This window comes from Streptopelia decaocto (assembly GCF_964273445.1).
Source record: "Streptopelia decaocto genome assembly, chromosome: 1".
Taxonomy (NCBI): domain Eukaryota; kingdom Metazoa; phylum Chordata; class Aves; order Columbiformes; family Columbidae; genus Streptopelia; species Streptopelia decaocto.
Window position 1 is genome coordinate 22,663,861 of NC_138663.1, and position 18,021 is coordinate 22,681,881.

At 44.3% G+C, this 18,021-nt stretch overlaps 1 protein-coding gene across 1 annotated transcript in view; it reads left to right on the forward strand.

The window, feature by feature from the left end:
- Positions 1-12,664: 12,664 nt before the first annotated feature.
- The window catches only part of GRM8 (glutamate metabotropic receptor 8), a gene marked incomplete at both ends in the record, with an annotated part of 340,828 nt that continues 335,471 nt past the window's right edge, over positions 12,665-18,021 (forward strand). Inside the window, one exon of the mRNA XM_082066696.1 lies at positions 12,665-13,174. Coding sequence (XP_081922822.1) covers positions 12,665-13,174 — 510 coding nt within the window. The remainder of the gene's footprint in view (positions 13,175-18,021) is intronic.

Here is an 18,021-nt window from a genome sequence, read left to right on the forward strand (position 1 = left end):
CATTCATGATTTTGATGATTCCTAGAACTGCAATTCTATTGCTTCTGCAACAAGCCATGAAAATAAATATTTGGCTTTGCAGTGCAATGCCTTGAACTCCAGGCGATGAATTAATGGTTTGTTTTCTGGCTGTCTGATGGGCAGTATTAACAGTAGAATCGAGTGTACCTTATATGAAGCGTTGAGTGCGCTTTTTATTTAGGGAGTATGCAGGTCATTTTGCTCACTTAGTTTAGAAAAGAGTCTTCTGACAAATTCTGCTGTTCACACGAAAGATGGAAACACCAGACTTGAAGATTAGGTATTTCCACGCACTGCTAACCTTAGAGGATTTTGCCAACAGCCTACAAAGTGGCTGGGACAAGGCAGAGCATGATCAGCTCCACTTGTCATTTGGCAAATGACATTCTACACAAATAACTTCTTTGGAAGGGTAAATAAATGCAAAGGTTTTTTTTTTCATGTAAAATAGCTGTGTCCATCTGCTGTCATTTAAGAGGAAAGGTTATGGCTCACATGTTGAAAAGGTAATGTGGCTTTACTTTCTGATTTATAAACCTTTTTTGTACCTCACCTCAAAGATGTCAGCATTTCAAAGCCTGGTGAAGTAATCACTATATATAGCTTTTTATCAGTTTTTGTGAAGTGGCTTAGAATGAAAGGCACTCTTAAACATGGTTTCAATTTTCCTTTAGTGAAGGACAAAATGAAAGACTAAGGTTTCAGAACCTGCAGAACTTAGTACCTATATAGACACTTAATTAAATATAGATATAAAATCGCACAGCCATTATACTAGAGGACATGCTAGTGGAGACTGTCCCCATTATGAAGGTATAACAATGCATAACTCCCTTTGTGGGAGTTGTAATTTTTAGTTAATTAGGATGGAGTCTCTCTTCTCTTTAGCAAATATTATGTTGCTTCTCAACTGTCTCTGCTGACTTCAGTGTTCTGACTTGTGTGGGTGAGGATTTTGCAGGCTCATCATCCACTTGTACTTTGGAAACACTGTATTTGATTCATAAATACACTATATCCTCCATTTAAATTTAGTATGAGTCCAACATCTCTATCTTCCAGATGGGTCTCCTTCAGATTTCAGTCATATTGAGAGGCATATTCTTGCACTGTGTGTTAAGAAAATTTATCAAGTTTCATGACAGTGTTCAGGACAGATGTGTCACTGTCATCCTTTAGCTCTGTGCAGGAAAAGGAGATATAAGAGAATATGACACAGACTTTGACTAGTGTATAAGTGAGGGCCAAGAGCCCTGCCCTGCTCCTATGGGTTTGGCACCCTGAGCTCCATGCCAGCTCTGACATGGTGCACTGGTGTAACCTTGGGCCAGGCTGCTGAGGAGACTGCTTCATGAGAAAGCTGAAAAAAGTCTCATTGAGGCTTCCCAGCATCACTGAGGAGATTTTTTTTAAGCTCTGACACTCCTTCTTTGTGCTTTCCTGAGCTGTTATAGCCATGCCCATGCCTCACCATGCACCCCTCTTATGAAGATCCTGATCTTGACTTCCCGACTTGACCTCAGACTTACCTCACCACCATGACTTGTCTAGCAGTCGTGGGGATGTGTTGACCCTGGTTGCCACCACCAGACCTGCTCTGCTCCGCTGTTTGGCTGTTGTGGGACTGGGTCTCTTGTGGAGGACATTGCCCCTGCTCACTGTGCCTTGGCTCCTGGCCGCCTCCTGAAAGCAGAGAATCAAAAACCCATTCACAGACCATCGTTCCTGCACTACTCCTTCTGGCAAAGGGATGGTTTCCAACTGCTAACATCTTCTAACATACTGGAGTTTGTTGGACACATTTGGAAATTATATACCAAAAATATTCTGATTCTGAAAATATCTTCCCTGGGAACCGTGCTACCTTTCGTACATGATGGCTATCTTTCTTTTTATAGCTTAAGCTTTGACATCTCCTGTTCACTGCTGAAAAGATTATTTGAAATAAGTCACAGCTGGGGCCTTACAAAGGTACGTTCTATTTTACAGATGGTTGCACTCTTTCTTTGGCCTCCAGATAATGCTGTTTTTTTTTTTTTGGTCATATTTACTATTGTGAAATGCCTTTTCTCCTCCTTTTATTTTTTTCACCATGCAATAGATTTTGTAAAGAAATATTAACCTTAGAGAAGTGCACACAAAACACACAAGCATCAAGTACTTTTTTAGTGACTATGTTTTCTTGAAAAATTCCAACACCCGTATTCCAAAACGTAACTCACAACCCACTATCCACTATCACTTTCATGGGAATCACTGACATCTGGGCTCTGTATTCCTTGATGGCCATTAATCAGCAGACTTGTGCCTAAAAGTGATTATTCACGTGGTTTTATTGCCTTTATAGGTTTAATTCCCGTGTTTGAATAAATCCTAAAGTAATGTTTCTATCACTTGAATAGCAACAAAAAAAATCCACCCAGAACTCAGGGTGTCTTACTTCGCACTACTTCAAAGTTACAAATAATCATCCCCATTTGAATGGAATTAAAAACTGTACTGGTGAGTGCAGTTATGGAATAACTGTAGCTGGAGCATAAACTGCTCTGCCAAAATCACTGCTTGGATACAAAGAGGTTCAGCATCTTTTGTTTAGGAGAAACAGAGGCACAGGGACAGACTGATGGATTTTTCTTTTCCCTTGGCTTTAAAGAGATGTTTAGAGCAAGGATCCTAGGCAGTAATTAAAACTGAAGCATCTCAGGCCATGTCTCTGTTGTCCTGACATTTTAGTTTGGCCTTTAGTCTCTGTCAGTCTCCTAACATGTAAGATGCTTCCTGTGAGAATCAGGACTTCTCACTTTAAGAAGGGTCATTTAAGAGCTCCTTTACGACAGCTTGGTCTCCAGAACTGGATTTCTTCCCTCTCAAGTTAGTTGTACAGCTAGCAGTTGTCACCAGTCCTGACATTAGTCTGCTGTACAAACTGACATTAGCTGCTGATGGGCTTGAATCAGAATGAATCCTACTCGAACAATGATGGTTGTTGTTTGCCTCTCTTTTGTGTCGTATATCCTCACCAAACATGACCATTTTAATGTAAAATTTCTCATTCTTTCCTTTTCTATACCCCCCCCCCCGCAGCCCGATTCCCCAATTTATTTTCTCTGCTTGCATTTAATCAAAACACTGCACATATCTCTTTGGTTGGTTATGCATTTATTTATCATACTCCCACCTAAGAGCCATTGTGCTACTTACTGTAAGCATAAGTAATAAGATACAGTCCCAATGACCACAAAATTGTACTCTGGAAAAGGGCAAAGCAACAGATTACATTTGGGTTAGTAGCCAAGCTGGAAACACACTGGAGGTTTCCTTATCCTAATCATTTTGCCTCAGACTGCTTCTCCAGCTGCAAGATTTACACAAAAGTTCAAGCATCAGCTATGCCCTCAGAACACCACTTGGTTTTGTTTTGCTAGACTTCCTTAAATGAAGTTGGAAACTGATCAACACAATGCTACAGGTAAATAATGTATGGTTTATTTTCCTGATGGGGATTAAGGAGGATATCTGAGATGGAATTTTGCTCACATTAAAAAATCAGGATTTAGTCCCTGTGACTATATTCCAGATTAATGTAATAGATTTACTGAATTCACAGCTCCCCCATTTTCATTCATGGAAGGTTTTTGAGAAAAAATATGAATGCAAGCATCAATTAATGTATTCTAAGACCTGGACAATTTCTCAGTGCCATTTTCCAATAGCAAAAGATCATCTCCATGAGAAGTTACAGGATTGCAAGACTCATAAGATATTGCCAGTCCTGTTTCTTGCCTAGGACAGACCTTTAACACACAAATCCAAGCAGTACCGTCATGGAAGCCCTGTTTGAGAATGTTAGAGCATGCTTGGAATCCTTCCTCTTTCCAGCAATGATGTTCAAATTAAGCCAGTGCAAAGAAAAATATTCTTTGTTATTAAGGAAAGCAGTTCAGAGCAGCCTGAAATGAGAAGATGATAAAGACCTGCTTAGTATCAGGAGTCTTACGAACCGGCCAGACTGTGGAGTGTGGAGCCCTCTCCTGCTCTAGGGACCTGGAGCTGAGCCGAGCCGTGCCGAGCCGAGCCGTGCCTGGGCCGGCGGGGCCCCGCGCCGCGGGTGCAGTTGCGGACAGCGCCCTCGAGGTGGAACCTTCTCACCGAGGCTGCGGCGGGCGCTCCCGGACGGGCGGGCGAGTGCGGCCCCGCCGGCGCCGCGCTCCCACGGCTCCGCGGGACCGACCTGGGCGCTCCCTGCCCGGGGCGCGGAGCTTCGCGAAGGCCGGAGCGCCCCGGAGCACCCTGTGAAGTGGGGGATGGCCCTGGGGTGGCGAGCGCTTTTGGGGAGAGGAGCAAACTTCCAGACTGTTCCAGCAAAGTACTGCCGACGGCGTCCTTTACTCTTCGGAGTGGCCCTGACTCAGTGTTGCCGAAGTCCCTTTGGTGCCTGGGGAAAAACGGGAACTCCTTCACCCGGCATCCGAGCTGAAAGCCTAAACCGGGGATAGGACAAAAAGCATCGGGAAACCTCCCTTGTGCCATCGACCCGATGGGGGAGGACACGGCTCCACCGCTCGCGGAAGGCAGGATGTGGATGAAGGTCCCGCATCCCAAGGAAAGCCGCATTAAACAGGCCCGGTCCCCGCCACTGCCCCCCCTTATTGCCCCCACTCTCCCACCCAGGCCGCCTCAGCCATTACTGGCTTCGTCTGCTCAGAAATCCCGCCGCAAACATTTGCCCGGCACCGCGTCCCTGGCGGAGCGGGGGTGCCGGGGGAGGGCGGTGCCGGCCCTGGGCTGCCCCACCGGCGGATCCGGCTGCCGGCGAGGCGAGGCGCGCGGGGCCGGAGCCGCAGCCCGCGGCGGATTGGGGATTCACACGGAGCCGTGCCGCTCCATGCCTAGGAGCGCCGTGCCGTGCCGTGCGGGGGTGTGCCGTGCCGTGCCGTGCCGCGCCGCGCCGTACCGGGGAGCGCCGCCGCCTTCAGCACCACGAACAGCTACAAGTGCGGCGCCGCGGCCGCCCCGCCGTGTCCTGCCCCGCCCGCCCGGGCGGACCGCGGTAAACGCGGGCAGCGCCGCTCCCGCCGGCGCCAGGTCACCGAGCCGCGGGGTCCTGGCGGGACCGCTCCGCCGGGGAGAGGGGACAGGCCGGGAGGGCGGAGGCGTTTTCTTACTTGGCTGTGAAGGGCACGGCCGGTCCGCTGCGTGGGTTTGCCGCTGTAATTGAGCGGCGAGGCGGCAGAGGGTGGATATCGTCACGGGGGCTGAGCCACTGGTCCCAAAAAAGTTGGCTTTTTTTTTTTTTTTTTTTTTTTTTTTCAGGCGAGGGGAGGAGGAATAAGGAAGGACACCATGGAGCAGATTCGGTTTGGCTAATCCCGAGTGTTACGCAGCACGACTGAAATCGCTCTCCTGGATACCTGTCCCAGGCTGAGCTTCTGCATATTAAGCTGACTCTAGCAGGGGAAGCTATTTGAAGCGAGGGTTGTACAGAAATTACCTCATGCTATTCCCGATCGGCGCCGCGTATTAATTCCAGTGACCTCTACAGTAATATGGATATGCAACTCTTTTCGATCAAGGTATTTGTGTATGTGTGTGTGTCTTCTTTAGTTCTTATTTTAAAGGGAGAGGAGTCCACAAACAATGCAAGTTTTGCCTCAGTTAACGTTTTTGGGTTGGGCAATCCTCTCCGCCTGCTTCGTGGCGCCGGGGGCTTTTTTTTTTTTCTTTAATTATTTATCATTTTTATTGTCGGTATCCTCCCCCAATCAGCTCTAACGAAAGAGATCCTGGGCATGGTGCCGTCACAACCGCGAGCAAAAAGGGAGGATATCCCTGCTCTTGAACTGTGGGATCTCCCCCTTGCCTCCTGAACTGGGTCCTCTCCCACTGCCGAGAGGAGGGGGCGCGCACAGGGGTTCCCCCGCGCTCCCCGTCGTCCTGTTCACGTTTCGCTGGCCGGAGGAAAGAGGGGGCTCCCGCTGCCCCGGGGAGACGAGGCCAGCCGCACCCGCAGCTATCAACTTCTCGCTCGACTCCGGGGCCAGGGTCGGGCGAGCTGCCGCCCGCACCGCACCGCTTGCCGGGTGGGCTCCGCTGTCTCGGCTCTGAGCGGGAGACCCCCGTTTCCCTGCGGTGGGAAGGGGGTGGGGGATCCCCGCGGGGCTCCGGGGGCTTCCTATCTCGAGGAAGAGGGAGAGAAGCTGTGACCGTGCGCGGCGGGAGGTTAGCTTCCCCCGGCGCTGGAATGTGTTTGTTGCGGGAATCCCAAGTGTTGGCAGGTGAACGTATAACATGGCTTAAAAAAAAAAAAGCAAAAAAACTAGCAACCAACCAACCAAACACACGCCCCCCGCACCCCTCCCTCCCCCCAGCCAAAAAACAAACCAGCACAACTCAAGTGATAAAAATCGATCAGTGACCCAAAGTGCCCGCAAATCCGGCGTTGGCATTTTGAAGTTTGCGAGCTTCTGACCTCTGGGATGGGAGATTCATTAAAAGAGACTTAGGTTTTCATTAAGGGGGAACAGAAGCGCATTAAAGCTGACCAGTTGATGCAAGGAGAAGAAGGAATCACCGGCAGCTGTAAATAAAAGGCGACGCTTGTTGTTGCACGGCCGTTGGCGGAGGCGCGGTGCTCTCGGCCGGGAATCAGGGGTCGGAGGGGACCGCCAGAGCCTCGGCTCCAGCCGGGAGATCCGTATGTGCCCGCCGCCCGTCGCACACCGACCGCCTCGGCTGCAAGGCCGCGGGGTGAAGCAGTTTAAACCCGTCCTACGGCCGCTAACTGGAAGGAGCGAGGCCCCGGGGAGAGTCGCGCCGAGGCTGTGCCGGAATCCCGCAAGAACAGAAGCCAGCTGGGGTAGGGATGAACCTGGGAAGAGGAAAAAAAAATAACAAATAGCTCAGCTAAGTAAAGTGGAGAACAATAGGGGGCTCCCTTCAAGGGAGAAACACCGCGGTGACGGGCGATGGTCGCGGAGTTGCGCGCGGAGAGGCGGCTCGCCCAGCCCTGGGGGCGCTCCCCGGGCCCCTCCGCCGGGCGGGGCCGGGCGGGCCGCACTAGCCCTTCCTCGGGCCCAGAAAGGTGTCGGGATGCATTAGTAGCCGAAAGGCAGCTGGGAAAGCACGGAGAAGCCGCATGGAAAGCGGGTGCGTGGCGGGGTGTTTGCTCCGGCGGTGTGCGCCGGAGCCGGGCGGGGAGAGTGGGGGGGAGAGCGCGGTGCGGTGCGGGGTGCGGTGCGGAGGGCTGGGCGGGATGAGCGGGGTGCGGTGCGGAGGACTGGGCGGGATGGGCGGGGAGGCAGTTCGCAGGGTGAAGTGCGGAGTGCTGTGCGGAATGCACCGGCGTGCGGTGCGCGGGGTGCGTGGTGCGGTGCGGGGCTCGCCGAGATCTGGGCACTCGAGGGACGCGGCCGCTGGCCGGGGTCGGCGCTGGGGTCGGGCGCAGACACGGGGGTTTCCCTGCAGGATGCCCCGGGACGATCTCTGTGGGCGGCTGCGTTTCCCGGGGCAGAGCCCCTCTCGCGGGGCTGCGCTACCAGCGCCTGCTCTGAACCCAGCTGTGCCGGCTGGGGAGCGGGAGTCTGGTGGGAAGAGGGTAAAATGAAAACGAAAACAGCAGAGAAAGCTCTCCTAGGCTGCCTGGGAAAATCTCCTTGATCATCGCTTGCCAGACCAGAGGTGAAACCAACTCTAAAGGTGTTCATATTGATGGGGTTTATTCAGCTGTGAGACCAAGCAAGGGCGAATGAAAATATTTGATGTTATTGCCTTTTTAAAAAGTGTAAGCTCCTATTAGTCTCACCCTGGCAAAAGGACTCGTGTTGGTCTTCAGCAGGGTAGTTTGTTTGGAAAATGGCTATTTGCAGGGTAGAAAGTGAAGGCAGGTGCTCTGGGGTATTTGAAAAGAGGTTGATCAGACTGAATGGCGACATTTCTTTCATGGTGCACTAGGAATAAATAGTTCTGTAAACGAGATGCTGAGGGTGACTTGCCTTGAAGTCCCGATTATTGTGTAAAGGTTACCTCCGTGGCAGGGGCACAGCAAATCATTACAGAAGAGCTGAAGTAGATAAGACTACTTACATCAATGAAGAATACTCCTACAAGTTACGAGTTGCGATGTCAAGACCTAATGTTTCCCAAATTCCGCTCTGTTGTCAGCAAAACCTATTAATTTCCTATATCTGTCAGGTTACTCTATGCAGGTGGCAACTCTTTACTTTGTGGAAATTCAGCTATTTGTTCATCACTAACTGCTGTGCAGAAGAGGTAAATTTTATGAATACTAAAATGAACATTAGCAAGTTGATCCTTTTTGGTAGTTCAGATGTAACATATTAGAAGTAGAAAGTAAAAATAAACAGTTTTGCATTTTTTTTCTCCTCATAACTTCATAATGGAAGATGCTGTTAATTTGTTTTCATTCAGTAGAACTAGATCAGTTTTGCATTGACTGGACAGTCTGACATTTTGCCAAAGTAGAAATGGGTTTCCACCATAAAACTCCTTCTTTTCTAGTTCACAGAATATTGGTTTTATTTTATTTTAGTGCAATTCAAATGTACTTCAAATGCAATGGCAAATGAATATTTTGGTCTCAGACAAAATTTTGAATACTTTTTCTCAGGTGTTTTCCTGCCACTAAATAGCCTTTTTTGTCCCTCGGTAAAGTGTTCATGTGTGTCTGTCTGGCAATGACAATTAAAAAATGTTTGATGAAGTTCAGTGAACTTGTTTTCCTGCTTATGCTCTGGAGAGTAGTCCTTGTTCCTGCATCTGTCTGTAATCGTGAGATTTTTTTAAGCAATATTTCCAGGTGAAGAAATTATATCTTTCTCTATGGTTTCAGCCACACCTTCAGTGCCAGCTGATGATGGCTCTTTCAGGAACATTGTTATCAAAGTAGAGTCACTGCCTGTATTAATTAAAGTTATTTCTCTGTCACTCTCAGCTTGTTATTTAGATGTGTTCATTAACATAAAGAACTTCCATAATAAGCCCATCTCTCAGCACAGTGAGTCTGTGGTTGGAATAGTGACCAGTCCAGGCACAGGCTGATGCACTGACTCTGGCAGCAGGGGACCAGAGTGCCCATCCTTGAGTGCCACATATCTCATAAAGCTGAATGATTTTAAGAAGGAAGTAATTTCAGAACCAGACACTACATGCATAAGTTTCCAAGTCCCCTGTCTTGCAGTACTCCGCCTCCTTAGGTTTAAAAATAAATATATATTCTAGCAGAACAAGTGGAGGTCTGTGCTGAAATGCTGACTTTAAAAATAGCAGTATGTTCTGATAATGCCAGATATATTTAATGAATTAAACCCAAGAGAAGCATATATTCCAAGGTGACTGGAAGAGAGGCTTTGTGGTGCACTTACTCTCAGACCGTGCTGGGGAAATGTGTGAATTTCTCCTCTGAAGTCATGTTTCTAGTGAACACCAACTACTACAGTGGGGAACCTGGCAAATTGAGAGTAAATTTGCATTAATTCAAACTTTTATGGTCAATTGGAAAAGGACAGTATTTTACTTTGAATGAAATCTCTGCACATGAGGAAAGTTCATTCAGGCTTTATAGCCCTGAGGCCCATGCTTTTTCACTAAAATTCATTGATAAAAATGGCATTAATTTAGATCAGATGCTTTCTACTTAGCTACACAGGTTTGCGACATTCTGTAAAAGTTAATATTAATCAATATACAAAAAGCAGTGTGGCATGAATAAATTAGGCACCATAATAGAAGCTTTTATTTCTTAGGTAACATAAAAAAAGACTAAAAGGTCTTAAATTTTTAAAAAGACCATTTTAAAATTTTATGTCTGTTTTATAGACAAGCTGTGGACACTTGCAGCGAAGAAACATATTTTATCAGGAAAACATGCAAGCTGAGGCAGAGCAATTAATGCTTACGTAGACTATACTGTTGAAAAATGCTCATTATCAATTCATTTGACTTTCAGTCAGTTCCACGTATGGTATTGGACTGAGACTCACTCTGCCTTCTCCGTTGTTGTTGGGATTTGGGTTGCAATAGTTGAATTCATCAATATTTGTTTCTACAAAGACTGACAGTTGCATTAATTTCTGGGCGTTCTTTGGCTGTGAGGAATTGACGTGAGGCTGAGCAAGAGAAAAAACGTCATTTTAAAAATTCATGAATATTTTCATTTTTTCAATGGTGCTTTCTTGTTCATTGTGCAGTGTTAAGTAAGAGCAGTCTTATCTTTCATTGCCTCAGAGAATTGCTCCCTGTATCGGTTGTACATATATGCACAGGCTAATCACTTGGTTGTTCCTTGTGGAACCAGAAAGGAAATTGCTTCTGCGTCTATTTTAGGTTCAGCTACAATTCTTTACTCTTTACTACTTTGTATCCTTAACTGTGTTTTCCTGCCAAGGCAATCAAGACATCAGACAGTTGTGGCCAGTTAATAGTGAACACAGTCATTTCTCTACAGCATGGGCCATATGAGAAGCATCCCATGGGGTTGGATCAGCTCACACAGTGACGTTAGTCAAATCGCTCAATTTGTGAGTGTGTCTGAGTTTGGTTCATGGGGCCAAAGCCTGGTCAGATATTTAAACTACGTGCCCAAAAGGAGCCAGAGGAGAGTGACGGGATTATCACATAAAACAGCACAGACATTTTTTTTTTCATTTATATTCAACCCTGAGCCAAATTCAAGCAAAACTAAATGTTAAGAGGTGCTGGAAATCTTGTGTTCTGCTGTTCCAAATTGCAGTACTTTTATTCACACTCATTAAACACATTTCATTTTCAAGTTGTTACTCTGTTACCAAATCATGCCCAGATACCTTTGCATTCCATAGAAGATTTTCTATTGTGAACCTTTTTCTTAGGTCTTCAAATAACTGCTATTTAAAAACTCTTCTTCAGCTTTTGTGAGCCTAATGTTATCATTTGGGTAAAAACGTAACAAAATAAAAGTGAGAAGAGGATGATCAATTTAAAGCATTATCAAGTCACATTTTGAGCTTTGTTACCACAGAATATATAAAAATCTTGTGGGAAAAATCCCATCTTTGAAAAACAGTATAGCTGTCTATAACTGTCTTCTAATTTTGCCTGTCATTGTCTTGTAATTTGATCATATTTTTGGAAGGAACCAATCAGATCACAAATGACAAAGTGCATATCTTCAGATGAACCTGTTGGTTGGATTTTCTGTAAAGGCAGTGAGGTAGGCACTTTTTCACTTTTTTTAAAGAAAATTATTGGGTGTATTGCACCCTAGAATGTCCACTACTCTCCATATGCTATAGCGGCTGCCTTGAGAGACTGGCTCAGGTGCGGTTGCCCACAGTGTGCCTATCTAGTATTAGGTTAAATTAGTTCTCACTCTCTTCTCCTCAGAGGTGTAAAACTTTATTCAAGCATGTGTAACATTGTTAAATTTTGAAATAAATAAATACCACTCACTTGAGAATTAAAGTGGGGGCCATTTGGAGATATTTATAACACCCAGTCAGGTGTTTAGGTATGTAGTTTGAAACCCTGATCTTGTTAAAATCAGTGAGACTTTTCTAGATGTCAATGGTGGCACAACATTGTTCCTATTTAATTTGGTCCAAATGCAAGCAGAGAATAGAGATCGTCTTAATGTTGGACCTCAGCTCAAGTAAAATGTTGGAAAGGGAATACTGGATGTTCAGCTGGTTTCCTAACAGAATACATTGTGATCTTTTTGCTTAAGAAATCATCTACCTTTTCATAAAAGTAATTTAGTGTTAGAAATTATCTGGAAGACACTTTAGGTATATAGTAAGTCCAGAAAAAAAGTGAATTCCACTGGAGAAATAATCAGTTTACTATCCAAATGAATTGAATGTGCTTGTGCTGCAGCAGCTGAAGAGCGTGCTTAAATTCAGGAGCCCTGATTACTCCATTGTCATAAATGAAACCTCTCTGTGAGTGTAAGTAGTTCTTGCACTTCTGTAGACTGGAACAGAATGATACAGCAAAACAGAAAATACAGTGTGTTATGGATCAAATCCGTTTCTGCATGTCACGCATTGTGAAGGTAAATACAAATTACTGGTGGGAATCTGAACACCAAGCCAAGTTTAGTTCCCCCTATTTGGCTTTTGTTCTGCTGGTATCATCAGTTTCCTGGCTTGTAGTACAATGCAGCCAGATGTTCAGATTCACAGAAGGCCAAGAATTACTCCCTGACAGAATATAAAAAGTAAAACCTAGGTGATGTAACTCATATTCAAATGTAAATACACTGTATGACAGGTATAAAACTGCTGAACTAAATGGTATTTCTCACTGTTTCTTTCAGAATTACCTCAGTTGCAAGGTAAAATATAAGGACAGAAGATACTGACCTCCTGGCATCAGGACCAGAGATACTACCCTACGCTTCACCATCAATTAAGAGCAATTGAAAACCACCTCTCAGAAAAGCTGATCAACCCATGACATCAGTGGACATCTTTTGTAAAACACGTTTTATGTACTTCTGCTGAGATCCTTTTTCTACCTACCACATGGTTCTATATTACTTACTGGGCACTGATGGTAGCCTCCAGAAAGTGCAGCTCCAAATGGTCAGCTCCACCCTTTAGCAAGAAGAAAACCTGGATACTGGATAGCGACAAAGTCTTCAGAGAAGATGGTATACGGAGGAAAACAATTAGTTTCATGCCATTGTTTCTTCCTGTTAACAGCCAAATGCTACTGGATACTCACCCTGATGCAAAGAACTCATGGCCAGGAATACGCTCACTCCATCCGACTGGATGGGGACATCATCTTGGGAGGACTGTTCCCTGTCCACGCCAAAGGGGATAGAGGGGTGCCTTGTGGGGAGCTCAAGAAGGAGAAAGGGATCCACAGACTAGAGGCAATGCTGTATGCAATTGATCAGATTAATAAAGACCCTGATCTTCTTACCAATATCACCTTAGGTGTCCGGATCCTTGATACGTGTTCCAGGGACACTTATGCATTGGAGCAATCCTTAACATTTGTGCAAGCATTGATAGAAAAAGATGGTTCAGATGTGAAGTGTGCAAATGGTGACCCACCTATTTTCACTAAGCCAGACAAGATATCAGGTGTGATAGGTGCTGCAGCAAGTTCTGTGTCCATTATGGTTGCAAATATTTTAAGACTTTTTAAGGTAAGGAGCATTTTCTATATTTCTTTTAAATTTCAAGCACAATGAAATAAGTGGGGTGATTGTGTTGCATTACTGTCAAAAAAGAAACAACTTTTTTTTTTTTTTTTTTGATTCAGAAATCTGAAATGACTGGTTTGCCCTTTCAAAGCAAAGGAAAAAAAAAAGAAAAAAATGACTTCAAACCCTAGTTTAAGGTGCTGAATGCTGCTTTTGGAGGGCTGAGCAATCAGAGCACATTTTAATTCTTTAGGGATTTATATCCTTATTTTTTTACTACTCACATTTTCTCCGTATTGAGCATTTATGCTCATCAAGACTAGGTTGAGATTGATTTCCCAGATTTCCATGAGAATGAAATATAAGTTTTAAACACAAATCAATTTGTAGGAAGACCGGATAATTTCCCTAAATGGGAAGATATGCCAGTAACAATCTAGTGCTATTGATGTGCATGTCTAGCCAAATGAAGTGTACTGAAATACCTTTGATTTCCTTGAAATCTTAACCTCCTCCATATTTTTTACAAGATAATATTTTTTTTTTGTGGACCTTGTTATTACTTTGTGAGAGATTACTTTTGGACAACATTTCTACTGGCATTTCCTTCCATGTACTTTATTGGGCTCTGGCATTATAAATAATGGAAAACTAAACATGCCACTTTTAAACTTGCTAAATTAGATGGGAAGATGAACACATTCTAATCAATCAACTTAGCTGGAACAGATCAGGCAGCAGACATTTAATTTTGAATCCTGTGCAATGGCAAACAGATGACGGCAAACTCAGCACTTTTTCTACACATGAAACAGCTGTAACTTTTGTCTGGATCTACTACTGTCCTACCACTCCCTGTTATCCAGACTCTTTCCTTCCATTCAGAAATTTTGCCTTATGTCCTACAAGTTCTCAACTGCCAAAGACCGCTTATGGAGCATTTCTTTTTCTTTGGTGGAGAAGATTCTAGTGATGTTAAATATTACTGTCATGTATTTTGCAAAGTGTTGCACTTGTTTTCTGACTGTTGTAACTGAGAGGCTGATTAGAAGTAAGGAAAGAATTGCTTTATTTTCTGAAGGTTTCTCAAATTGGTAGAGTGTTTCAGTCATTTAAAGAAAAAATTTTGTCCTTCCATGAAAGGCATAATGATAGATTTACAGTTCAGTGGAGGGGCAAAATATCTACTGGGTTGTGTTCAGATGTTCATTACATTTTCAAAACTGATCCCTGGCTGCACTTGCTGCACAGGTTTGAGAGTAGTGAACTTGTTCAAGCCGTATGTTTTACTTGTGAAAATCAAGTACACAAAACTGAGCTAAGTCTTAAAAATGTTCTATATGGAGAGCAACTCTGGAGCTGTGCCTGGTGGGGGAGACCTGTCTCTCCTGGGAACAATCATGCATGCTGCAGGAGGTGTCTGTTTTTAATTTCACATCCTTTTTTGAAGTTGTGTTTCTCTATTAAATAATGCATAGTTCTGAAGGAGTGATAGATGGAATGGTCACTTTAATACCCATCATAATGCAGGGCCACATAGACTACCGCTTACAGCCAGCTTTGAGTTGAATACAGTGCCGTAGACAGATTTAAGAAACTAAGCCCTGTCAGACATGCATTAACTGTGAATTAAGAGCAGCAAGAGGGAAAGAGGCCTATGAATTGTCTAAGATAGCAGCAATTTGTCTTCTGAAACCATGACAGCTACCTCCTGATTTCCATTATGCAATAAGATTGCAAATAACGTTCTACTGCAGTCTTAATCAATAGAGGATCATGTGATATCCCCTCTGGGGAAAGATCTTATTTACCCATTTAATTGATGTAACACAGCTGCTGGCAAAAGGAGGAGACATCTCTTTTAGTTTTAATTATAGATCCTGCACAAATATTCTTAATAATGTAAAAATGACAAATTATACCCTTTAATGTCTGATGTTGGACCTGCATCTGAAGTCTGCTTTTACGCCTTCCTCTCAGAAGTAGGTCTATCTCTGCATGAGTAAAGGCTTCTGGATAAGGCCCTCATTCAGCAGTGCTGTAAAAACTCTTCACAATGATTATAGTCAAGAGGATTAAGAAATTAAGGGTCATTTGCCAGAAATATAGAAGTATAATCCAGTTTGGGTTGTACTCAGACCAAAGACATGGGCTAGGATTCTCACCTGATGCATCCCCACAGCTCTGCAACTGAGAAACAAGACCTTGGTCCATGCTCATCAAGGCTCCAGGTATGAAATTGTGTTCACTGTATCTTGGCATATGTCAAGGCTGTGCACTCAGGTGGTGTGAATGCTTCTACTTTCATTGAAGTCAGTGATCATCCTTATGCAAATACCTGATTCCATTATATTCAGGATGAGTGTGATTCATCCATATTTCTGTCTAACAGTTCTGTTCAACAAGTTGAACCTGTAATTTGAAGTTCAGTATTGCTTTAATATCTACTTTGACGTTCCTAAATGTCAGGACTACATATATTTTGAGAACATTGCAATCCAGTGAAATTTTAATCTATGATGAAATTGTGAGAAGTATATCACTCAATGTGAATACACAAACAAAGATAGCCTGAGAAATAGTGTGCTCAGCAGTTCAGATTTTCATGCTGCTATTTTTCTTCTTCTTGCCATTTTTTTCCTTTCTTTTATTGATTTTACAACATAAAACATACAGGTCAATAGCCCCATCTGATGATCTAGTGGATAGCATAAACTGATTGATAGTCATGGTATCCTTTTATCTAAGTGTTTTCATGAGAAGAGGGGAGGGAGGGCACCACAGAAACTGACCTTGATCTACAGCCTTTCTCCTGGTCAAATGGCTCACCTTGAATTTTTCTCTGTCCTCCCTCCTTTTGTGAATTTCCAGGCATACCACCTCTTAGCAGGTGATTTTCTGCCCTTACTAGGTCCAAAACATTATGGCCCATATTCAGATAGCTTAAATTTCACCTGTTGATGGTTTTAGACCTTTCAGGTGCACTTTACAAACAGGAAACACTTGTTGAATGAATTAACTGTTTGAAAGTGGAGCTGTTATTCCTTGATGACCTAAGGAGACTGTGTTTTGCCTTATGTTACTCTGATGCCTGATGCAAAAAAAATTGTGTGAAACAGTTGCTTATTAAGCTTTCAGGACTTGGAGGCGGTCTTGCTGAAAATATAGTGGTAAAAAGGAGAGGACCTTCAGAGGCGAGTACAGAAGGACTGTGTTGGGTAGTAACACAATACAGCTACCCACTCCAACAGTTCTCTGTGGACATCAGGACAGATTGTCTCCAGTTGAAGCCATTGGCTTGTTGTATTATTGTAGTTTTATAATTTTACTGTTGTTTGTGTCAGAAAGCATCAGGAGTGGGATGCTTCACAAGAGAAATTGAGATGAGCTGAAGTGATGGCAAGGCAAGAAGGCAGTGGTCTCGCAGCCTCACCTAACTGAGAAGGACAAAACTGGTCCATCCATGTAACCAAGTTCAGCCAACAGTCAGTGGTGGCCAGACAAGTCCATAATAGTGAGGCAGGTTGATGGTCAACCAGGAAGTCGGGTCAGCAAGGCAAAGCTGGGATCAGCAAGGCAAGGTCATGATCAGCAAGGTACACAGCCAGGAGAGTAGCTTAAGCAGGAGCCCAGGGCAAGGGCCAGAACTGAATTGTTGCTGATGAGTAAAGAAGGTAGGCAGAGGTCTTGATGAAGTTTCTCATTACTCTTCCTCAGAGTTGTTTTCCCGAGCTGCATCAAGGACAAACATCTGCACCATATTGGAGATGACCTTGAACACATGGAGCCAAATCCAGGGCTGGGAAAGGGAGGGTGTTGCAGAGCCTGTCAGTGCATTCGGGGCCTTGGCAGTTTTTTAGCATTTCCCATGGCAGTGAGTGTAAACATTGGACAGACAGGCACAGTCCAGTCTCCTTCCTTTCTTCTGGTGCACCAGGAGCTTCTCTTTCCTCTGGGTAACAGAAGGTGACTTGGTGACTTTTTTTTTTCCTTTTCTTCCTTTTTCTTTCTTTCAGTCTGGAAATCATGCTGTCAGGTTGGCTTCTGTTTGACTGGTGGGATCTACTGAGAGGCTGGCTGTCCCTACTGGCCAGCTCTCAAGAGCACAAACGCAACTTTTCTATTGAGTGCACCATGCAAAATCTTTCTCTTACCTCCTTCCCTGGCTTCTCTCACTGAAATTTTGACTTCCTGTAGGGTGCTCAGGCATGGCCAGGTAGTATCGGTTAACTTATTTGTGTGATGCTCACAAGTATTTGGGCTGTTCCTGGTCTCTCAAAACTTGGCTTGAAGGAAACTTAGCTCACTTCATGTATTCACTTGCTCACTTGCCTGTATTTGAAGCTTCTACTTGTGTAATATTTGAATAACTCATGTCAATGGTTAAAATCTTCTGGCAAAAAGAGAGACAGTAGTTTATGCTAGTGTCCTGCTATCTAAAAACCTCACGTATCTCTGAACTTTTTGGTACACTCCATCTGTCACCTTCACACAACTTCTAGCCAATGTCACACTGGGAGCAGCCTAGGGATGATGGTTTGCATGTGAATTGAGATGAGTGGACGGTATGCTTGGCGAATTATGGTCTTAAGCTTGTATGTATATATTTATGTACCTGTGTATAAAGCCAAAATACTAACTGACAGTTTTATTCTTTTTCTTGCCTTGTTTTGCCTTGCCTTTTGCCTTTCCTTGCCTTCTGTTTTCTTCTCTTTTCCGAACACTAAGTGACTTATTTCCTCTTTTTGGTCAAATTCCCTTGTTGCGCAACTGTAATCCACATTCATAGCTGCTGTCTGAAGGGACTAATATTCACTTCATGCACATTTGACTTATACATTTCATACTCA